We start from the raw sequence: 24,365 nt of genomic DNA, 5'->3' as shown, positions 1-24,365 counted from the left end.
ACAACCACTGACCCTTCCAGGATTTTCTCTTTGAAGCCCCAGAATTACCCTTTGTTTTTCAGTAATACCAAACTACATATACTCGCTGGTACAATCTGTGTTAGTTCTCATCCCTCTGCCCTTGTCCATGCTGCACGCTCTTCCCTGGAGAGCTCTCCCCCACCTACCACAACCCCTGATACATTCACACAGTCAACTTTAAAACCTCAGACACTTTCTCAAGGAAGCTTACCCTGGATAACAAGCTTGAGTGAGGTGTTCCTTCTTTCAGTTTTCATGCAACTCATCTCTGCAGCCACACTCTGGATGTTATTTTACTATTATCTATTTAAGTGTTTGTCTCTCCTACAAGACTTTGAACTCCTTATGGACAAGAAATGATTGATTTTTGTGTCCCCCTGACAAACACAGACGGTGTTCACATAAATGGCTCATGAATGAATGAAGGACTCCTTCCCTGTCCCTTTGGCCCTGAGTCATTGGTGTTTGGTCCCTGCTGTTCTCAAGCTAATCCCAGAGCTTCAGCTGCTCTCCAGGTGCCTAGTCAGGCTTAATGGGGCCAGGCCCCAGTCTGATCTCTCTAGGTGGGGAAGGGTGGGGCAGTGCAACACAGTTAAGTCCTTTCTGGCTTCCCAAAGTTCAGGAAGGAAAGAAGAAAAGAATGAGAGAGGGCAGGAGAGCCAGAACTCTGAAAAGCTTACCCCTGGAGCAGAGCCTGCGCACAGCTGAGGCAGTGCTCAGCGGGAGACCACAGGATGGAAGCAGAGGCCGGTACCCTGGATTTCGAAGATTTTGGGAAGTGCTGACAAGGTTGGTGGGATTCAAGGTAGAGTCCATTGAGTCTGAGTGTGGCTCCAAAGACCGGGCCAGACTATTTCCCAGGGCAAAGGTCTCACCTGGAAAACAGTAAAACCAGAGTTAGAACAGGGACTAGTCTGGAAGAACTGCAAGGGCGCTGGCTCCCAAGAGCCTATTTGGGTGGAGTAAGAGGCAGCAAAACAGAGAGCTCTGGGCTGGGCCGCAGGAGGCCTGTGCACCAGCCCTGGCTCTGGCTCTCACTAGGTGGCCTTAGTCAAGCCCAGCACCACCCTCTGGACTTGGATCTCCTTAGAGACTCTTCCCTTTGGACTAGATGGTCTCTGAGTTTTCTTCTGGTCTGGATGTGTTAGGCTCTTTCTGATAGAACCTTAAAAAAAAAAGCAAAGAAGAAAGCTCTTCTGAGAAGAGTCTGTCCTAACACACAAGATGCTAGAGTAGGGGATAAAGTGCTGAAGAAGAGATACATTTGCTTACATGAGGGCACTTTAGAAGTGGACCCTCTCAGACAGCAGGACATCTCAGAAATGCTTCCTGATGCCTGGCTCAAGGCTTGTCTGCAAAGGACCTGCTCTTATGCTCCCTCCCTTCTTTCACATTTGCCTCGTTTTATGGAAATAGTCCAAGGAAGCTGTGGTTGTACTGTAGTAAGAACATGGGCACAGAGCCCAGAATTTGGGTCAGAATTTGACTCTGCTACTTAGCAGGCAAAGTGCTTTCCTCAGAACCTTAGTCTCCTCATCTATAACATGGGAGCCCCCTTTCTTCCAAAGGGCTTGTGAACGTCAAAAGAGAATGGCTATGAAAACCTTTGTAAAGGGGTCCTCACCCTGACATTTCTACACCCCGGTCATGGCCCAACCCCAGGCAGCAGCCCCTAATCACTGGACTACAAAACCAGAAGCAGACTCCCTCCTGTAGTTGGCTTCTGCTCATATCCAGTCAGAACTGGCCACCGCACTCTCTGTTTATGGGAGATGTCTTGGGTGCTGGACCACATCACACTGTCCTTGGTGGCTTTTCTTAAACACTGAGTATTAAGATAATGCTTGAAATTCATTTCGGGCCTCTGATGAACACTTAATTCAAAGAAATTGCCGGGGCACAGACTAAGACCTCTTCGGCGAGATGGTTTAGGATTTCAGGACTACTTTCTAATTCTCACTTAAAATTGCTTGGTAAACTATGGGATAACAGTCAAATCTGGCCTGAGACAGCTATTCATCCATATGAAATTTGGAAATTTAACTGATGAAGCCCTTTCCTCGAAATGGTCCTGAAGAGAGAAGTCTCTGAGCTTCCAGAATACCTAAACCATATCCTACCCCATTTCTGCAGGTGAGGTTTCAGATTCCTGTTTTTCAGGAAAGATGCTTATAGCAATGTCCCACTTTGAGACACGCACAGGAGTCCAATATAAGAAATAGGATGCCTGGGTTCCATCTCTCAGCTCCTGACTTTCACTATGTATATAAGTCAAGGTAACTCGTTTGTCTTTTCTGAGTACTAGTCTCTTCATCGGTAAAATGGGGAAAACTCACCCTCTGTTATGCTTAGAACATTAACTGAGAAAACAGAATGGGATGGCTGTTACAACAGTAGGGAGTTGCATTTTATTCTTCATTCAGAGTTACAGTGGTACACCGAAGTTCTCTGTAGTAGCTCAAGAAAAAGATGAACTCTACTTTCTGTATTTATCGGCATGGTGGTAATCTCACCTTTCTAGTACTCCTTTTACTCAGCTAAGACTGGGTTAGTACCACTGACTTCACATGAGCTAACAGATGTGAAGAATAATTATGATGACAATGCCAGGGGCTCACCAGATGCTGATGCAAAATCAGTTAAGTGTCTCTAGTCTTGGCAATGCTAAGAATGCTAACTGAAATCTGGATTCTGAGTTGAGGGGTCTGGAAATCTGGACTGGTGGCACCTGGACTAGGCAGGGTCATTAAATCTTAACCTAATGAGATGAAGAAAAAATGAAGCATAGTGCCCAAGGCTCTGGGAGGTTCTAGTCTGCTTAAGGCTGATCAAATGAGGCCCAGGCTGCCTTCAGTAGAGGAATGCCAGGGCAGAAGACTGCAATGCTTTCCAGCTGTGCTCCACAGAGCCCTGCAGTACACCCAGCTCCTGGGTGGAGTCTGGGCCTCATCCCAGCGTCTATCAAAACAACTTTGGTTTTGACTTTTTTAGACCAGAGTTTCATATAATCTTACCTTTGTAAAAAGAGATCAATTTATTCCCATGAAGGGGAAAACATGCTTCTGAGCATTGAGTCCTTGAATCTCAGAAGCAGAGGTTCTCAGATGACTCTAGAGATGCTTCAGTATTCATATCTAGCCCAGTAGATTAGTGTGCTCATCTGACTCGCTGATGATACACTGCTCAAGTCCACTTTACAATCAGTTTTATTGTTGGACATTTTTGATTCATTACCAAATGCCTTCCTTTTTGAGCTGAGATCTGCCTTACTGTAACTCTGGCCCCCATTCTACTATCTGCCTTTCAAAAGAACCAATCTGCTGTTGGCCCCACTAAGGGCTTGGAAGGGAGGAGGTATGGGATGGAAGGGACAGAGCAAACAGAGGGTTCCCGCAAACTGAGAGTGGGCCCCTGAAAACAGCAGCAGGCTGAGGCCTGGGGTGAAAGAGGCCAGTCAGATATTTGCTATAACATCTGATAAACACTGTAACAAAAATGCTTCCTTTCCTTTGTGGTAATCATCCTTCTTTCCACCCTCAAACCTCAGTATTAGTCTATTACACGTAACAGCCTTGTGTTAGTTCTTCCTCAGGGAAATGAAGGATGAGGCGCTGGGTCACATGGTGGGGTCAAACCATTAGCTCCAGGAACTGACAGGGGGCTGGGGAGGGGGTGGTGGGGGATAATGGATTAAGGTCTGACTCAGAAGCAGAAATTCTGAGTGAGAAGTACAAACTGCTGTGAGGAAAATATAATCCCAGCCTGGGTTATGTGGGATGGGGATGTTCATCCAATTGTATTTAGATTTTGGTATCAAAGGAAAGGACAAGCCCCAAATCTAGGCGGCTTCACAGAGTTCAGAAGCCTCCAACTGGTTTCCCTGCCTACCTCTTGCTCCACTCCAGCCTGTTCTCGCACACAGTAAGTATCCTGAGTGAGCTTTCAAAAACACAAGTCGGATTATGTTCCTTCCATATCACAGTCATGGCTTTAAATACTCTGATGGGTCCTCACAGCTCAACGAGGTAACGTCCGTAAGCTGGTCATTAGGCCTTGTCTGCCTAGGCCTTTGCTGCCACTACGGCCTCACCACTCACACCCTTCTTTTCTACTCTGTGTTTCAGCAGCACATTCAGAGGAACATTCAATTCCTCTGAGACAAGTCAGGCTTCCTCTTGCCCCTCACAGTCTCACATCTCAGTCAACAAGAACATTCTTTATCATTCCCCTCCTCCATTTCTTTGGATCTGTGGCATCTTTACCTCATTATCCTACTCCTTCAGGTCCAAGCTTATATATCATTTCTTCTGAAAAGTCTTCCCTGACACACCTGGTTTGAACTTTTGAACTCTGAACCTGTTCCATTAAAGCACTCATCACCATGAATTAATTCCTTTGCTTATTTGTTCGTATTCTCTACCAGGCTGTAAACTCTGTGGGGTGTAATGACCTTGACTCCTAGTTTACAATGGAGCCCTCTATGCCGACATCGGAGCTTGGCATCGTGCAGTCAGTAAATACTGGGTTGACTGATTGTCTGACCAAATAATTGAATTGCTACTAATAATTGAATAATTGAATTGAGTTTCAACTATTTATGAACATTTGAGTCATCCTAAAACTCTGACACTTCTATGAGGAAACCTTGTATGGGAATGAAAGGGCATCGAAGAAATTTCACAGTTCTTACTTGGCTTTTATTCTCTGAATGTGTGTGTGTGTGTGGCAGCAGCGGGTGGGAAGTGGTCTGGCAGGAGAACCACTCTATAAACAACTTAGACAACCTGGATGGTAACTGGAAAGACAGGCACAAGGAACTTATTGTCCTAGGACAAATGAACCACTTCCTTCAGCAGAGAGGAACCAGCAAGCCCAGAGGTGAATGCTAGCTGGATTCAATTACAGTCATGGGGACCGGTTAAGGTAATACGATCTCCTGTTTAATATCAGCAGTTATTGGAGACCCAGAAAGAACCCTCTCTCTCTCAATCTTCATAGGCCTCTTCTTTGATCCTGCCATGTACGTAACTCTGAAGAAGGAACTCTGATCTGACATCGCTGCCCTGAAGAATCCTTCCTCGACTTCTTCTTCAGCTGATTCCTTGTTCATCATTCCTGGCTGGGCCAGAGAACTTCTGGTTCCATGCTCTCACTACATACAGGTTTGCCTGTATCTCCCTCTCTCAGCTGAGAACTCTTTCAGAGCAGGGATTGAGTCTATTGTCTGTCTCCCCATAGTCCAGTATAGGATCTAGGACACGTAAGTATTTGTCAAATGTTTGATTATCTGAACCAGAACAACTGGCCTGAATTCTTCGAAATGCCAATGTCAGATCATGAAAAGTAGACAAAAGGGCTGGAAAACTGCTCTAGACAAAAGAAAACTAAAGAGACAGGATAAGTAAATGCAGTGGATCACTCTTCATGGGATCTTGGATAAAGGAAAAAAGTTACAAAGGATGTTACTAGGACAGTTGGGGAAATCTGTATATGGACTATATTATATATATATCAACTAGTAGATTTTATTAATGAGAAACTTCTCAAGAATGATAGTAGTATGGTGTTCTTGTTCTTAGGAGATACATATAAAAAAGTGTTTAAGGATCAAGTCTCTCACCTGCAGTTAACACTCAAATGGTTCAGTAAATAAAAAATATATAGACAGAAATACATGCATATATACTTAGAGAAACAAATAAATACTGCAAAAAATTAGGTGGTAAGTCTAGGTGAAGAGTACATGGCTACTCACTGTATTACTGTATAACTTTTCAGTAAGCCTGAAACTTTTCAAAATAAAACATTGGAGGAAAACACTAAATCTCAACTTAGGTAAGGAAGCCTAATGGGATGTACATTTGGTGACTATTTGCTATATTGAAAATGAGTTGTCAGTTAGTCCAAGACCCTAATGGGGCTTCCCTGGTGGCTCAGAAGGTAAAGTGTCTTCTGCCCGCAATGCAGGAGACCTGGGTTCGATCCCTGGGTCGGAAAGATCCCCTGGAGAAGGAAATGGCAATCCACTCCAGTACTCTTGCCTGGAAAATTCCATGGATGGAGGAGCTTGGTAGGCTACAGTCCATGGGGTCGCAAAGAGTTGACACAACTGAGCAACTTCACTTTCTGTCTTTTCTTTCTTTCTAATGGGTAGGGTAGTATGGAGACAAGGCTGTAGGGAGGAGAGAGGATGCTAGTAAGTTCCTGGATAAGAGAGGTGGTACCTCCAGATGTGGAACTAGTAGAAGACGGCAGCCAGGCAGAAGGGTGGAAGTTAATAAATACCAGCTTCAAAGGGCAAAGCAGAAGAAAGCCCTTATGCAGATCAAGCTCTTCAGCAGAGGTTTGGATAACTAATCAGAAAAGTGTTAAGAAATGATAAATGATAAATGTTAATAAATGATAAATGATAAATGATAAATGGGTGGGGCAAAGAGAAGTGAGGCAGAGAAGGTAGGTAGTCAGGCAGGCAGAAGAGATAAGTGAGGGAGCACAGAAGCATTAGAAAGTTGGGCAAAGCTCTGGTTTGTCTGGGCAGAGTTAAAACATTTCAGGGAGGCAAACAAACTAGGGTGAGAGTAGCCAAACTGAGGAGCACTCACTATGAGAAACAGAGGTTAGAGAGCATAGGAAAGCAGAGAGCTGGCTGAACCTGTCTGAAAAGGAGAGAAGGAAAGAGAGGCAGCTGATGGGGAAGGTGGTAACGCTCGTCTTCGTCTCTTCTCAGCTGGAGAGGCAAGAAGGAAGAGTGGCTAAAACCTGCTTCCCCTTATCTGGTAGTTGAATCAGAGAGATGCAAACTGGAGTAGAATTCCTGGGAAAGGTCATGCCCCAATCCCAAGCTATCGTCACAACCGCAGGTCCATAATGTGTATCCCTACCAGCCTCTGCATGCTGCTACAAGTACGTTTCTCTTGATTCTCAGTGGTGGTATTCCATTTAAGAATTCTGAATTTCTATTCCTTTGAGAACGCTCTTTAGATTAGCAGCAACATTCATGGACATGCTACCCTCTCCCGTGTATCCATTCTTTCAGAATCTCAGGTAGGGCTAACTTTTATTATTGAAGTGTAGCTCAGAGTTCCCGAATGCCAACAGCAGGGGATATTTAACAACCTGCTTCGTCTGCACCTGCTCCACCATGCCTAGCCCAGACTTCCAGTGCCATACCCTAACTGTAAGTAAGAATGCTCTTTTCTGTACACAGAGAGTCTCAGGTTAAAAGAAAGCAATCTAGAGAAGGTTAGATAAGTTCTTTCTGAAGGGTCAGTGAGAGGGTCACAGATATGTCTGCAGGGACCAGGTGATGGGGCCCCTAGAAGGAGCATTAGAAATTCTGGTATCTTTTTGCCAGGCATGCAAGTCACATAAGTAATTCTTGTTTGGGTGCAGAGGAGATAAGAGTGGGAGGAGGGTGGTGGTGCTGGGTGAGCAGTCACTTTCCCAGCACATTCTCCAGAAGTGGCACTTTTATCAGAAGTGATTCTGACAATGATGAAAAGACAAAAGGGAAGGCAGGGTGGGAACACGGCTCGCGCGGGTCAGAAGGGAGCACCTTTGGGAGTTACACTCCCCCATCAACAGGAAGCACAGCCCCAGCGCTGATAGCACTGCCTCTATTCCTCTGGCCAGGACAAGGTCCACGGGACCTTTTCAAGGGCCTTTCCTCCCTCTCTCCACAGTGACCTACCTCGCTAGTTTAAGGCCGAGCTTTCCTTCCCTCCCTGTCGTGCTGTGTCCTGTGCTCCAGATTAGAGATGCCGGGTTCCATTCACTCAAACCTCTCTCGGGAAGTGCTTAGTCACTGATCTGGCCACGTGGCATCCGCTTTCCCGTTGTGGGTCTGGTATGTTAACTAAGAAAGTTATTTTCCAGTCTAGTTAGAAACAGCAGGAACTTGAATCGACTTGCTAGACTGGCGCTGCTGGAGGAGTTAGGGCCACGTGCCAAAGGAAAGAGTGGATGGCCAATCACCAGGGAGCATATTCTCAATCTGAAGCCTGAGACTAAACCCTCCCGCTGGCAAGGGAGTTCTGTGTTAGGACTTTGCTGCCAGATCACTCTGGGAGATGTCCTGTGACTTCACAGTGGCTCTGCATGCAGTTTGGAGCTCAGGAAAACTGTGAACCACCATTTCTTTAGGGATAAAAATCCAGAGGAAAGTCTTAGAGATAGGAAACAGAATCCTAAAGAGACAGTAAAGATGAGAGGAGACCAAAAAGCACCAGAAGAGGGAAAGGTAAGGGACAGAAAACCAAATCTCAGGACAGTAGGTGCTGGGACAGCAGGTCTGAGGGCTGGCCCTGGGCCCTCGTGGCTGCTACTAGCCCTGCCTCCCCTTTTCACCCAGACCCCAACCCAGCTCCTACCTGGTAGGTACCTGTCGTGGCTGTGGCTGTACTCTGTGGTGCTAAGTGACAAGTGAGTCTGTGTAAAGGGCTGGTTGCCAAACAGATTGTCACTGCGAAGGTTGTGGCAGAGCTTCTCCAGGAAGCGGAGGACGTAGGTGATGCTGTTGACTGCTGGCAGGTTGAGCGTGTGCTGCTCTCGGTCAAACACGGCTGTGGAGTTAAGTAAACAGGGCCCAGCACGTCAGCTCGTAGCACAGCGCAGAGCTAAACAGGAGGAGTCCGGCCCACTGCTTGCCTCAGGCTTAACTGGTTACACAGAGGTAAATGGTGCCCAGGTTTCCCTCCTCCCCTCCTCTCCCTCCCCTGAGGGTTTGATTTTTGCCTCCAACTCCAAAGGGTTTGCAATAATGGGAGTGGCCAGGCTAGGTCTGTTGCACCTGGGGCTTTGGAATGATTCTGCTCAGGCTGTGAAACAACTGTGAACATAATTCTATCTGCTCCATCAGTTGGCTGGGCCTCCCAAGGAAATCTGCTCATTTCCTTAAGAACTGCTTAAGAACAGAGGAGCTGGGCAGCAGAGGAGAACACAGCTATTGCCAGCAATGGCTGAGGTGTACAATCTCATCTGGATAAGGGCAACTCGAATTTTGGCAACATTCATGTCTTTTTTTTTTTTTCTAAATCCCTATTTATTTCTATTCAAAACATATCATATAATCCCTGGGCTTCCCTGGTGGCTCAGATTGTAAAGAATCTGCCTGCAGTGCAGGAGATCAGTGTTCGATCCCTGGGTCCTGAAGATTCTGGAGAAGGGAATCCCTAACAAGCAAAAGGCCTCTGCATCCGTCTTTGAGGGCAGCAAGGGAATGTGGAGATAGGTCACTCTCAGGAACAAATCTAGGGGACAAAGAAAGAACCCTAGAGAAGGTGTGGGTGGCCGTCACTAAGGGAAGGTGGTAAAGATGGCTGGGTCCCTGCAGACTGCAGCATGGAAGCAAACGAGAAGCCAGGCAGAGGCCTTAGCCTCACAAGGAAAGAAAGGCTTGATTTCCCATGCAGTTTTCAGCCATTTCTAGCAATTCTTTCCCTGCCTGTCCCCATCCTCTGGGCAGGCAATTAATTACTCTGTGTCTGGGCTCCCACACCACCCTGCATGCATTTCTCATATATTATAACACCTCCCACAGTTAGCTATGAGCTAGTCCTTTTCCGTCAGGGCACAGCCTGAGCGTGTCATCGTCTTTTCTTCCCTTCCTCTGGCCAGTGTCTGTCAATAACCTCTCACATAGAGTCAGGGCTCAATGAATATCTGCTAAAAGAACTCATTTGTGGTATTTATGGGGTCTTCCATGTCAGCTGGGTTTCCTGAGGCTGGATATTGATTAGTTAGAGGGCAGGGGAAGGAGATTATGGAGTACTACATAATAAAGATCGAAAGGCTCAAGGTCAAGTCTTCATAGGTTTGGTGGGTAAAGACGGGGGTTTTGGACTCAGGAAAACTGAAACAGAACCAGGACACAGCAGAAGTGACTATTCTTAGTGAAAACAAACAACCAAAGCAAAAAAAAAAAACACACACACACATTGTGCAACTGACTCAAACTCCCAATGCAGGAAAGAGAAGACTGATTCTTCCCACTCTGCCCCAGGATATTCAACTTCTCTGTATCGGGGCTGGCTGAGGACTAGGGGTCTAAAGAACGAGAGAAGACTTCTGTGGTTCCCTGAAGCCAGCTGGGAGGCTGGAGCAGTCTGGAGAAACTCTCCTGTTGCCCCAATAGAGCCCCCTCTGGATTTGTTTCTTTTGAAGCATTTTTAAAGCAACATACTTGCATATTTTCTGTATGCGAGAGGCTAGGTAGGTAGACAGGAGGGAGTCTCTTTAGAGACTGGAGTTAAGCAGAGTCTGCAGTAGTGGTATTCTACTTGACAGCGATATGCAGAAGACCTCGAGGACTCTGGGAGTTGAAATGAGGACTCTGAAGAATGGAAAACTTCATTCCAGAGCCTACTGGTGTGAAGTAAAATCCAGGGGGCCTTGCTAGAAATCAACTAGTTGCAAAGGCCTGCCTCTCTGGCTAGAAGCCATACCAGACCAAAGTGCTTACCTGAGATAACTGCACCACCGTGGCCCTGCTTGAGGAAGCTGAAGACGGTTTTCTGGTGATAAGCACAGTCGATGCAAGCCTGCACAGCCTGCTGCAACACCACGGAGGCTCGGGCTGGCCCAAAATGGTCAGGGAGCTGCTGGACCTTCTTCTTATCTAAGTGGGGGCCTGTGCTGCCATTCTTGTTCAAGTAAATACAAACTGCAGGAGACAAAGAATCAAAGCAGTTTAAAGAGTTTCAGAGTACAGAAGTCGGAGAACAGAGCTCTCTTCGTCTTTCCTACCCTGGGCTCTGGCCTCTACAGGATTCCCAGCTGCTAGGCTGGTGAAACACTGTGGGAGGGAGTACAGGGTGACTATGCCCAGCTGCTGCCAGCCCAAATGCATGACCACAGGCTCTGGGAACGCAGCCTGCTGGGAGAAGAGCCCAGACCAGCAAAGGCACAGAACTTGCACTTTGTCTTCTTTACACTGAAAAGAAAATCTAAGCAATTTTCCAGATGGCTGTACTTTCATTTTCAGTTCTTGGCTGCTTTACGTATTCTTGGTATCTCTCACATGCTCTGTGTACCAAGCTGTGGGGCTATGGCAATATTAGCATGAGTGTGCTTGTGTGTGCCTGGCCTGGGACCTAGAGTGGTTAAACCACCAGTTACTTCCCTTGCTTTCCATTCTAGGCTTTAGAGTTCCTTTGTCATCTTCTACATTAAGACTTAGGCTCAAAGATAGTACTGGAAATAGAAAAAAATTGGAATAAAGAAAAACATGCAAAGGGCCTGAAGGGCCCATCTGTATATTTGTTTCAGTCGTTTCTTCTGTCAAGATAGCTGGGCACTCTCCCAACTGCAACCCCCCCACCTGGCACTGTGCTGCAAGGGGAGAATCAGGGTGAGCACGGAAGAAAGAGACAGAGCTCCCCAGAGCTGCTTCTCTTGGTCTGTCGAGAAGACTCATGTGCCTGACCAGCTACAGCATTCTTTCTGCTGATCTGATTTCTAGGCTTCCACTTGAGTAGGGGGTACTCTGCTTCTTCACACTGTCCTGGCTCACTAACTGAATGGCAGGAGGGCAAAAAGTCTCTTTTGTTGTTAAAGGCAAAAAGATAAAAGCAGTAGCTGTGTGGGCTGTGGATGGACTGGTGTCCTCTCTGGGCCTCAGGTCTGCTGCCCACATCACAGAGGGGCTGAGCCAGACATTCTCTGAGGACTCTTTCGCCTTCATCATTCTAAGGGGAAGCAAGATGGAGAGAAGAAAATGGAGAGAAGCAGGATGTGGAAAGTGACAGATGAAAAAGAAAGACAGGGAAAAAAAAAAGAAAAAGGGTAAACAAGAGGAATTGAAATATACATTTAACTTTTTTCTCTCTTAAAACCACAAAAATGAGCCAGATAACAAGAAAGGAGACAACTTAAAACTCTGGAAGCTGGAAAGCAGAGTGGCTTTCCTAAGCAGCAGACCTAAGAAAGCTGAATCTTTACCCAAGAGTGGGGAATGATGAGAGCCAAGCTGTTCCATCTGATAAGTCACAAAAGGCCCAAGAATGGGCAGGGGTTCTTGTGGGTGGGTATGACGGAGATTTAATAGAATAAGTATTGGCTCATGTCTGTTAAGAAATGATTAGTATTCCATGTCATAATATGACTCTTTCACTGAACGCAAGACCGATAAAAATGCAGGAACTCAAAGAGATAAAGAGTAATAAAAATAAGTGAAAATGTATGTCTGTAGAAAGACACTTATTAGAATGTTCAAACCAGGTTAGTCAAAATAGCCTCAAACTACAACCAACCCAAATGTCTATCAACAAGAGAACAGATACACAAATTGTGTATGAACATTTATTTGTTGGAATACACTTGGCAGTAAAAAAAAAAACAAAAAACAAAAAAAAACCATTGATAGAGTGCTTCTCAAAAACATTATTTTGAGTAAAAGAAACAATACAAAATAGTACACACAGTCTGATTCCATTTATATATTAAGTTCAGTTCAGTTCAGTTGCTCAGTCATGTCTGACTCTTGGTGACCCCATGAACCACAGTACGCCAGGCCTCCCTGTCCATCACCACCTCCCGGAGTTTACCCAAACTCATGTCCGTTGAGTTGGTGATGCCATCTAACCATCTCATCCTCTGTTGTCCCCTTCTCCTCCTGCCTTCAATCTTTCCCAAAATCAGGGTCTTTTCAAATGAGTTAGCTTTTCGCACCAGGTGGCCAAAATGTTGGAGTTTCAGCTTCCACATCAGTCCTTCCAATGAATACCCAGGACTGATTTCCTTTAGGATGGACTGGTTGGATCTCCTTGCAGTCCAAGGGACTCTCAAGAGTATTTTCCAACACCACAGTTCAAAAGCATCAATTCTTTGGCGCTCAGCTTTCTTTATAGTCCAACTCTCACATCCATACATGACTACTGGAAAAACCACAGCCTTGACTAGACGGACCTTTGTTGGCAAAGTAATGTTTCTGCTTTTTAATATGCTGTCTAGGTTGGTCATAACTTTCCTTCCAAGGAGTAAATGTCTTTTAATTTCATGGCTGCAATCACCATCTGCAGTGATTTTGGAGCCCCCCAAAATAAAGTCAGCCACTGTTTCCCCATCTATGTGCCATGAAGTGATGAGACTGGATGCCATGATCTTAGTTTTCTGAATGTTGAGCTTTAAGCCAACTTTTTCACTCTCCTCTTTCACTTTCATCAAGAGGCTCTTTAGTTCTTCTTCATTTTCTGCCATGAGGGTGGTGTCATCTGCATATTAAGTTCAGAAACAAGAGAATCTAGACTATAGTGACAGAAGTTGGAATAAAGGTGAGAGTGAAGACTGACTTTAAGGAGGCATGAGGTAACTTCCAGGGGGTGGTAGAAATGACTCTTAGCTTGATTGGGGCTGCGGCTACATAGGTATTAACATTAATTAAAACTCAAATGATATATAAAGATATGTACATTTCACTGTATGTAAATTTTACTGGCAGTTTCCACTTATTTCTTCTTGGGACATTCACTCTTGGAACCTGACCACCACGTGTGAGCAGGCAAAGCCTGTGGTGGGTTCATGTGAAGAGAAACCAACAGCCAGAGACAGCCTGTCAGCCCTTTGGTGGAAGTGGATCCTCCAGTCCTGGTCAAGCCACCACAGCTGACACTGCAGGGAAGAGAGACCAGCCGCTGCCACTCAGCACTGCCCACGTTGTTGTTGTAAGCCGTGAAGTTTTGTAGTGGTTTGTTACGTAGGAGAAGACTGCTGGAGCAAACTGTGGTACCAGAAACAGGGCGCTGCAGTAACAAAAGCCCAACACACACGACCCTGGCTTTGGGACTGGGAAGCAGAAAGCAGCATAAAAGACCACAGAAAGATTATGAGTAAAGTTGAGAGGGCCTTGAATAGAAGCCTGTAAAAGGTTGGGGTCCAAACGATTCTGTTCATTTTGTATCATCTCTGGCTCTCTTAGCCTGAGATAGTAATGCTTCCACCAGAATGAAACTTGGGTGGTTTTCTATGAATACTACTGAGATTTATTTCTTTAGTCAAAAGCCACAGTCACAAATCTTTTGAAGACAAGCCTTTCTCTACTTTGGTCTTCCTCATAGCTGCTGTTAGACAATGCCCTGAAGATTTTTAAAAATCCTATTGTTTAAGGAAGAGAATCTGTGAGACTTGCCCTTGAGATTTTCAGAGGGCCTTTTGATCTCAAAGAGTCTGTGAAACAGAGTCTTAAGTCATTCTGACATCTTAACCAAAGATTTTTATTGTCCCATTCTGGTTTTGACCCTTTCTTAATTTAGGATTATTTGCCTTCTGGAGAGACTGGAAATGAGAAACATTTCCATATTGTGAGTCCTGGACTTTAAAATGTTTAATTTTTTTTTAAGCTCATCTCTCTCATCTTACATTTTATCACAGGCAGTGAGAAGCCAGGTGGCACTTCATGACTCTGTCTGGAAATCTAGTATTTCACTGAGTTCATCAGGAAAACTTCCTAGTTCCATGTTCGTGCGGGTGAAAGTGTTATCACACTTTCCTTCATTACCTAGCAGGTATCCCCCGTCCTCCATCTTTCATTGAGACTTTCCTCTTTCCTTTAAGCCCACACTGACAGCCTCTTCAAGATCTTTTCAGTTTCAATTCTCAAGTTTCTAAGAGAATCATTCTGGCAGTAGTATTGCCAGCTTGGACTGAGATGGTACAAAACAAAAGAATTCTTTGGATCCACAACCTTTTACAATCAGGAAGAAGACTGAGAAGGCAATCTCGGCTTTCTTATGGAAAAGGAAGGATGACTCAGAGGACAAAACCAAAAAGCCATGGAAACAACTTCCAGAAAGCATTGGATCTAATCAAGGAATTGGCAACATATGCCCACCTGGATTTCAGGATTTCTACATACCAGTGACTGCGTGTGCCTCCAGTTTTTTTGCCCTTTCAACAAATGTATCTATAAGTTATTATGCCTATCCCACCACTGTATGCAGGTTATATGGGGAGCATACAACACATTTCTTTAGGTCACAGGTCTTCAGTTTGAGAAGAAACTGCACCAGAGAGATCCCATTTGCCTGGCTCTGATTTCGATGATGAGATCCTAGATCTGAAGTTTGATGTTGTAAAGGGATGAGACCTTTAATGGGGAACATTGCAAAGGGAAGAATACATTTTCCAAGTGAGAAAAATAACTTATGTCCAGAGAGTGGACTGAGGTGGTTTTAAAATATGGTCCAAAATTCTTTGACCCTCCTCCCATCAAGATATGGGGTCTACTCCCATTCTCTTGAATCTGGGCTTTGACTGCTTGATCAATAGAATATGGTAGAAATGAAACGCTGTTAATTTTGGGGCTCAAGCCTTAAGAAAATGATAGCTTCCACTTCCTGTCTCTTGGGGACACTTGCTCTTTGAACTCAGTCACCCTGGTATGGGGAAGCCCAAGCTACCTGCTGGAGACATCTGTGGAGAGGAGAATCCACAGCCAGCACCAATTTTGTTAGCTGCATGAATGAATCATCTTGGAAATGGATCCTGCAGCCCCAGCTGAGCCACCTAAACTGATACCAAATGGAAGAGAGACAAGCTTTCTCTGCTTTAATTTTAATATGGCTGAATATACTGATATTATCTTTTCTAGCTACCGAAAGGTTATGTACTTTTTCTCTCTTTTTAAAAAAAATATGTATTTATTTGTTTGGGTTTTTTTTAATATAAATTTATTTATTTTAATTGGAGGTTAATTCCTTTACAATATTGTATTGGTTTTGCCATACATCAACATGAATCTGCCACAGGTATACACGTGTTCCCCATCCCGAACCCCCATCCTTCCTCCCTCCCCGTACCATCCCTCTGGGTCGTCCCAGTGCTTGGATGTGCTGGGTCTTAGTTGCATCACTGAGGATATGTCCTTGGGGTACACAGACTCTCTAGTTGTGGCACATGGGCTCCGGAGTATGCGGGCTCAGTAGTTGTAGTGCCAGGCTTAGCTGCTCTGTGGCCTGTGGGATCTTAGTTCCCCAGCCAGGGATAAACCCGTGTCCCCTGCATTGCAAGGCAGATTCTTAACCACTGGACCACCAGGGAAGTTTAAATACTTTCTGTTTTATAATTTATGCTTATTGTCTTATTTTAAAAATATTTCCCAATCTTAAGGTCATAAAGATATTTTTTTACACTGTCATGCTTTGGTTTGGGGTTTCCCTGGTGGCTCAGATGGCAAAGAATCCACCCGCAATGCAGGAGACCTGGGTTCGATCCCTGGGTTGCTAAGATCCCCTGGAGGAGGGCATGGCAACCCACTCTAGCATTCATGCCTGGAGAATCCCCAAGGACAGAGGATCCTGGTGGACTACAGTCCATGGGGTTGCAAAGAGTCAGACATGACTGAGCGACTAAGCACAGCACATGCTTTGGTTTTCTACTGCATCCATGAAATTGGAATTTGAGGCTGTAAAAAAAAATTCGGAGAAGGGTCCAGCATGTAAGGAGCGTGGAATTAGCCACTTCATCTTGACAGTAAGTAAAAAGCTGAACAAACTGAAAAATCCTTTTAAAATCCATCAGAAACGTGAGGTCACAGGGCAAACTGCTGCCCCCCATCAAGTCTGAAGAGACAGACTGATGAATACAGAGAATCACAATTTACTAAAAAGAAACCTGAACAGAAACTAGTGCAGAGGTAGGAAAATCTAAACTACAATTGATGAATTGCTGGAAGCTCAGTGTGAACAAGTCTCAGAGTGAAAAATTTCAGGGGGATCCACTCATGGGGTAGCGGGGGGCATCCCACACTTTTGTGAGTTTTACCTCCAGAAGCTCAACCAGGTTCTCACAGTGAATATCGGAGAAAAATCCCCTCATGCTTCCAGCAGGGGGTAGGGAGGAAAAGGAGCCATTTAAAGGTATGCCAGAGCATTCTGTCCTTTTTAACAAGGTCTACCCTCAGGAGAATTATTTTACCAGAGTTTAACCTGCTGGGGTTTGATCAGAGACTAACATACCAGGGGGAAGGGAAATACCCAAGTCTAGCCCCCTCCAGCCATCTTGTCCCATCTAAGGGGAGATGAGGGGGACTGAGAAGCACTGGTGAAGTTCACAGTCTAAGAGCACAGCCTCACCGAAAGACTGAGACCTAATCATAAGACTATAGAATATCTCTCCTTCCTCATACCTTACCTCTATATTACCAAAGGCCTATTTACAACAATTCCTTTTACCCAGTACATTATACCTGGCTATCAGGAAGAAGTTACAATGCAAAAAATCCAGTTTGAAGAGACAGACCAAGTATCAAAAGTAGACTCAGGCATGGCAGGGATATTGGAATTATTAGATAAAAATTTTAAAACAACTACAATTATTACACTAAGAGTTCTAATAAATAAAGCAGAGAGCATGCAAAACAGATGAGCAATATATGCAGAAGATGGAAATTCTAAGAAAAATAAAAAAGCAACGCTAGAGATAAAAAACACTGAAATAGAAATGAAAAATGCTTTTGATGGGCTTATTAGGAGACTGGACACAGTAAAGAATTGCTGAACTTTAGGACATCTCAACAGAAACTTCTAAAATGGAAAAACAAAGAAAAAAGAAGACTGAAAAAAGAACCCACCCAGAACAGACTGAGTATCCAAGAACTGTGGGACATACAAAAGGAGGAACATACACATAATGGGAAGATCAGAAGGAGAAGAGAGAAAGGAACAGAGGGAATATTTGAAGGCCAAATTACAGTCAGACACCAAAGCACAGATCCAGGAAGGACAGAGAACACCAAACAGCATACATGACCAAAAATACTACGTCTAGGCATATTACATTCAAAATGAAGAAAAGCAAAGATATAACATCTTGAAGATTTCAGAGGAAAAAACCATCTTATCTATAGAGGAGAATCCCCAAGAATCTCCATTCTTACATCTTTAGAAGCCGTGTGAGCAAGAAGAGAATGGAGTGAGATATTTTAAGGGTTGAGAGAAAATACCTATCAACTTAGAATTCTGTACCTTGAAAAGTTAAAGTGAAGGAGAAAAAAACCCTTTCTCGGACAAAAACCAAAGGAGTTTGCTGCCTATAGACCTGCCTTGTAAGAAATGTTAACGGAACTCTCTAGATAGAAGGAAAATAACATAGGTCAGAAACTTGGATCTACACAAAGAAAAGAAGAGCAGGAGAAGGAATAGGTGAAGGCAAAATAAGAACTTAATTTTCTCATTCTTAACTGATCTAACAGATGGAGGCTTGGTTGCTCAGTCATGTCCAATTCTTTGTGACCCCTTAGACTGTAGCCTGCCAGGCTCCTTGGTCCATAGGGATTCTCCAGGCAAGAATACTGGAGTGGGTTGCCACTTGGATCTTCCCAACCCAGGGATCGAATCCAAGTCTCCTGCATCGCGGGCAGATTCTTTACCGCCTGAGCCATCAGGGAAGCCCAAGAATACTGGAATGAGTAGCCTATCCCTTCTCCAGGGGAACTTCCCAACCCAGGAACGGAACAGGGGTCTCCTGTATTGCAGGTGGATTCTTTACCAGCTGAGCTATGCAGGAAGCTCGATATAACAGATAAGATATTTGTTCAAAATAAAAATAGCAACAATATATTAGATTATATATGTTTGCATGTATATGTATATATACATGCTTATGTGTACTTATTCCTAAGTGAAGTGAATGACAGTAATCATACAAAGGATGGAAAGGAGGAATTAGGATTTTTATATCTGTGAAGTGGTATATGTTATTTGAAAGTAGACTTAGATTCCTTATGTATATCACAAACTTGAGGGTAATCATTTTAAAAAGTAAAAAAGAAGTAAAAATGATATGCTAAGAAAGGAGAAAGAATGGAATCATATAAAATGCTCAATTAAAAGCCATGAAAGGCAGAAAAAATAGTGTAAGACAAAAATAGGACAGAGTACAAGGGCAAAAAAATAAAAAACTGTAATAAATATGGTAGATATGTATCCAATTATATCAACAAACATTTTAGATGTCAATGATCTAAAGATCAAATTGTCAACATCCGCTGGATCATGGAAAAAGCAAGAGAGTTCCAGAAAAACATCTACTTCTGCTTTATTGACTATGCCAAAGCCTTTGACTGTGTGGGTCATAACAAACTGTAGAAAATTCTGAAAGAGATGGGAATACCAGACCACCTGACCTGCCTCTTGAGAAACCTGTATGCAGGTCAGGAAGCAACAGTTAGAACTGGACATGGAACAACAGACTGGTTCCAAATAGGAAAAGGAGTACGTCAAGGCTGTATACTGTCACCCTGCTTATTTAGCTTATATGCAGAATACATCATGAGAAACGCTGGGCTGGAAGAAGCACAAGCTGGAATCAAGATTGCCGGGAGAAATATCAATAATCTCAGATTTGCAGATGACACCACCCTTATGGCAGAAAGTGAAGAGGAACTAAAAAGCCTCTTGATGAAAGTGAAAGAGGAGAGTGAAAAAGTTGACTTAAAGCTCAACATTCAGAAAACGAAGATCATGGCATCTGGTCCCTTCATTTCATGGCAGATAGATGGGGAAACAGTGGAAACAGTGTCAGACCTTTTTTTGGGCTCCAAAATCACTGCAGATGGTGACTGCAGCCATGAAATTAAAAGACGCTTACTCCTTGAAAGGAAAGTTATGACCAAGCTAGATAGCATATTCAAAAGCAGAGATGTTACTTTGCCAACAAAGGTCCCTCTAGTCAGGGCTATGGTTTTTCCTGTGGTCATGTATGGATGTGAGAGTTGGACTGTGAAGAAAGCTGAGCGCTGAAGAATTGATGCTTTTGAACTGTGGTGTTGGAAAAGACTCTTGAGAGTCCCTTGGACTGCAAGGAGATCCAACCAGTCCATTCTGAAGGAGATCAGCCCTGGGTGTTCTTTGGAAGGACTGATGCTAAAGCTGAAACTCCAATACTTTGGCCACCTCATGCGAAGAGTTGACTCATTGGAAAAGACTCTGATGCTGGGAGGGATTGGGGGCAGGAGGAGAAGGGGACGACAGAGGATGAGATGGCTGGATGGCATCACTGACTTGACGGACGTGAGTTTGAGTGAACTCTGGGAGTTGGTGATGGACAGGGAGGCCTGGTGTGCTGCAATTCATGGGGTTGCAAAGAGTCAGACACAACTGAGCAACTGAACTGAACTGATCTAAGTACATCAGTTAAAAGAAAGAGATTCTCAAAGTGGATCAAGAAATGAGACCCAACTTCATGTTGTTTAAAAGAAACCAACTTTAAATATAAAGACACATATAGGTTAAAGATAAAGGGATGGAGAAAGATATGCCATGCTAACAGTAATCAAAGGAAAGTGGGAGTAGCTTTATTAATTTCAGACAGAGCAGATTTCAGAGCAAGGAAAGTTTTCAGATAAAAAGGGGCATTACATGATATCAAAGGTCAAACAGCCAAGAAGACATATCGATTCTTATGGTGTATGCCTCTAACAACAAAATATGGGAGGCAAAAATTGACACAGGAGAAATAGATGAATTTTTCCTCCTTGCAGGAGAAATTGATGAATCCATTATTATGGATGGAGATCTTGATATGTCCTCTATCAGAAATGAACATATTCAGCAGGCAGGAGGACATAGTTGAACTCCAAAGCACCATCAGTCAACTGGATATAATTGATATTAGAGGCTACTTTACCCAACAACAGAGAACACATATTCTTCTCAAGGTCACATCAAACATTCACCAACACATAAAAAGCACTATACAGTCTATGGAATTCTCCAGGCCAGAATACTGGAGTGGGTAGCTATTCCCTTCTCCAGGGGATCTTTCCAACCCAGGAATCAAACCCAGGTCTTCCACACGGCAGGCAGATTCTTTACCAGCTGAGCCACAAGGGAAGCCCAAGAACACTGGAGTGGGTAACCTATCCTCCAATGGATCTTCCTGACTCAGGAATCGAACTGGGGTCTTCTGCATTGCAGGGGGATTCTTTACCAGCTACGCTACCAGGGAAGCCCAAAACATACCTTAACAAATTTAAAAGAACAGAAATCATACAGTATGTATGCCCTTAGATGACAATGGAATTAAACAAAAAATCAGAAACAGAAAGATAAGTGAAAAATCGCTAAATACTTGGTGCTTAAAGAACATATTTCTAAGTATCACGTGGGTCAAATTAGAAATCTCAAGAGACATTTAAAGATATTTTCAACTAAATGAACATGAAAACATAACTTATCAAAATCTGTGGGATACAGCCAAAGCAGTGAATAGAGGGAAATTTACAGCACTGAGTGCATACATTATAAAAGAAGAAAGACCTAAAGTCAATAATCTAAGCTTCCACTTCACGAAATTTTAAAAAGAAAACTAAATCCAAATAAGCAGAAGAAAAGAAACAGTATAAATTAGAGCACAAATCAATGAATGAAAATTAGAAGTCAAGAGAGAAAAATCAATGAAACAAAAGGTTGAAAGTGAAAGTGTTAGTTGCTTAGTTGTGTCTACCTCTGTGACCCCATGGACTGTAGCCTGTCAGGCTTCTCTGTCCATAGAATTCTCCAGGCAAGAATACTGGAGTGGGTAGCCATTCCCTTCTCCAGGGGATCTTCTAGGCCCAGTGATTGAACACAGGTCTCCTGCATTGCAGGCAGATTCTTAAGTGTCAGATCCAGCAGGGAAGCCCCAAACCAAAGGTTGGTTCCTTGAAAAGATCAATAAAACCAATAAGCCTTTAGATATGCTAATAATAAAAGAGAGATGACACAAATTACTAATATCAGATATTGAAAGAGATGGATCACTACAGATCCATGGTCATTAAAAGGTACTATGACTAATTCTATGCTGACAAATTTGATATCAAGATGAAATGGACCAATTTGGTGAAAGACACATTCTACCGAAACTCACACAAAAAGAAAAAGACATTCTGAATAGGCCTATATTTATTGAAACTGAATCAATAATTAATAACCTTCCAAAATAGAAAGCACTTGGCTCAGATGGGATTTACTGGTGAATTCTGCCAAACATTAAAAAAAACCACATTCTACCAATTCTCTATAATCTCTTTCAGAAACAGAAGCAGAGAGAGTACCTCTTAGCTCATTTATGAGGACAGCATTACTGCTACACCAAAATGAGACAACAACTTCACAAGAAAATTACAGACCAATATCTCTCATGAACAGAGGCAAAAATCCTCAACAAAAATATAAGCAAACTGAATTCAACAACATGCAAAATGAATTATACACTAAAATCAAATGGAGTTTATTGCATGTATGTATTTCCAAACTCTTCATTTGAAAATCAATGTAATCTATCACATCAAGAAGCTAAAGAAGAAATATCACATATCAACAGATGCAGAAAAAAACATGTGGCAAAAAGTCCAAGACCTATTCATGATGGAAACTTTCAACAAACTAGGAAGAGAGGAGAACTTCCTCAACTTCATAAAGAATGTCAACAAAACCCCCACAGCCAACATCATACTTAACAGTGAAAAACTAGAAGTTTTCCCACTAAGATCAGGAACAAGGTAAGGATGTTTCCTCTTACCACAGGTTTTAACCCTGTACTCAAAGTCCTAACTAATGTAATAGGATGAGAAAAGGAAATAAAAGATGTACAGTTTGGGAAGGAAGAAATAAAACTTCCTTTTGTCTGTAGATGACATGATCATCTATGGAGAGAATGCAAAAATAATTCACAGAACTAATAAGCAGTTGTAACAAGATTGCAAGGTATAAATATACAAAAGTCAATCCTTTCCTATAAAACAGTAATGAATAAGTATAATTTGAAATTAAAAACAATACCATTTACCTTGTAGCACCTTCAAAAATAAAATACCCAGGTATAAATCTAGCAAAATATGTACAATATTTATATGAGGAAAACTATAAAACTCTGATGAGTAAAATAATAATAAAAAACCTAAATAAATGGGAGAGATATCCCCATGTTCATGGATAGGAAGACTCAATATTGTTGAGATGCCCATTCTTCTCAACTTGATCTATAGACTCAAGGCAATCCCAATCCAAATCCCAGCAAGTTATTTTGTGGCTATCAACAAACTGCTTCTAAAGTTTATACAGAGAGGGAAAAACCCTGAATAGCCAACACAATACTGAAGGGGAAGGACAAAGTTGGAGGACTGATACTACCCAACTTCAAGACAGTATGGTGTTGGTGAGTTGAGTTCAGTTTAGTTGCTCAGTCATATTCGACACTTTGCCACCCCACGGACTGCAGCATGCCAGGCTTCCCTGTCCATTACCAACTCCTGGAGCTTGCTCAAACTCATGTTCATTGAGTCGGTGATGCCATCCAACCATCTCATCCTCCGTCATCCCCTTTTCCTCCTGCCTTCAATCTTTCCCAGGGTCTTTTCCAATCAGTCAGTTCTTCGCATCAGGTGGCCAAAGTATTGGAACTTCAGCTTCAGCATCAGTCCTTCTAATGAATATTCAGGACTGATTTCCTTTAGGATTGACTGGTTTGATCCCTTTGCAGTCCACAGGACACTCAAGGGTCTTCTCCAGCACTACAGTTTAAAGGCATCAAAACTTCAGCACTCAGCTTTCTTTATAGTCCAACTCTCACATCTATACATGACTACCGGAAAAACCAGAACCATAACTTTGACTAGACAGACCTTTGTCAGCAAAGTAATGTCTCTGTTTTTTAATATGCTGTCTAGATTGGTCAGAACTTTTCTTCCAAGGGGCAAGCGTCTTAAAAAATTTCATGGCTGCAGTCACCATCTGCAGTGATACTGGAGCCCGAGAAAACAAAGTCTGTCACTTGTTTCCATTGTTTCCACATTTATTTGCCAGGAAGTGATGGGACCCGATGCCATGATCTTAGTTTTTTGAATGTTGAGTTTTAAGCCAGCTTTTTCACTCTCCTCTTTCACTTTCATCAAGAGGCTCTTTAGTTCCTTTTTGCTTTCTGCCATTACAGTGATGTCATAGGCATATCTGAGGTTATTGCTATTTCTCCCGGCAGTCTTGATTCCAGCTTGTGCGTCATCCAGCCCAGCATTTTGTATTATATACTCTGCATATCGGAGAAGGCAATAGCACCCCACTCCAGTACTCTTGCCTGGAAAATCCCATGGACGGAGGACCCTGGTGGGCCGCAGTCCATGGGGTCGCTAAGAGTTGGGACACGACTGAGCGACTTCACTTTCACTTTTCACTTTCACGCATTGGAGAAGGAAACGGCAACCCACTCCAGTATTCTTGCCTGGAGAATCCCAGGGACGGGGGAGCCTGGTGGGCTGCCGTCTATGGGGTCGCACAGAGTCGGACACGACTGAAGCGACTTAGCAGTAGCAGCAGCAGCAACTCTGCATATAAGTTAAATAAGCAGGGTGACAATATACAGCCTTCACGGGC

At 43.4% G+C, this 24,365-nt stretch overlaps 1 protein-coding gene across 10 annotated transcripts in view; it reads right to left on the bottom strand.

Moving 5' to 3' along the window:
* SCMH1 (sex comb on midleg homolog 1 (Drosophila)) overlaps positions 1 to 24,365 on the bottom strand; it is a 166,284-nt gene that overhangs the window by 7,210 nt on the left and 134,709 nt on the right. For all 10 annotated transcript variants that reach the window (XM_010862680.1, XM_010862681.1, XM_010862682.1 and 7 more), the window contains 3 exons: positions 10,481 to 10,681; positions 8,391 to 8,582; positions 702 to 896 (listed from right to left, as the gene is read on the bottom strand). In XM_010862680.1, coding sequence (XP_010860982.1) covers positions 702 to 896; positions 8,391 to 8,582; positions 10,481 to 10,681 — 588 coding nt within the window. The remainder of the gene's footprint in view (positions 1 to 701; positions 897 to 8,390; positions 8,583 to 10,480; positions 10,682 to 24,365) is intronic.

Source organism: Bison bison, unplaced genomic scaffold (genome assembly GCF_000754665.1).
Source record: "Bison bison bison isolate TAMUID 2011002044 unplaced genomic scaffold, Bison_UMD1.0 scf7180017864484, whole genome shotgun sequence".
Classification (NCBI taxonomy): domain Eukaryota; kingdom Metazoa; phylum Chordata; class Mammalia; order Artiodactyla; family Bovidae; genus Bison; species Bison bison.
The sequence above is the reverse complement of the archived record's forward strand: the minus strand, read 5'-3'. Positions and strand labels throughout refer to the sequence as shown.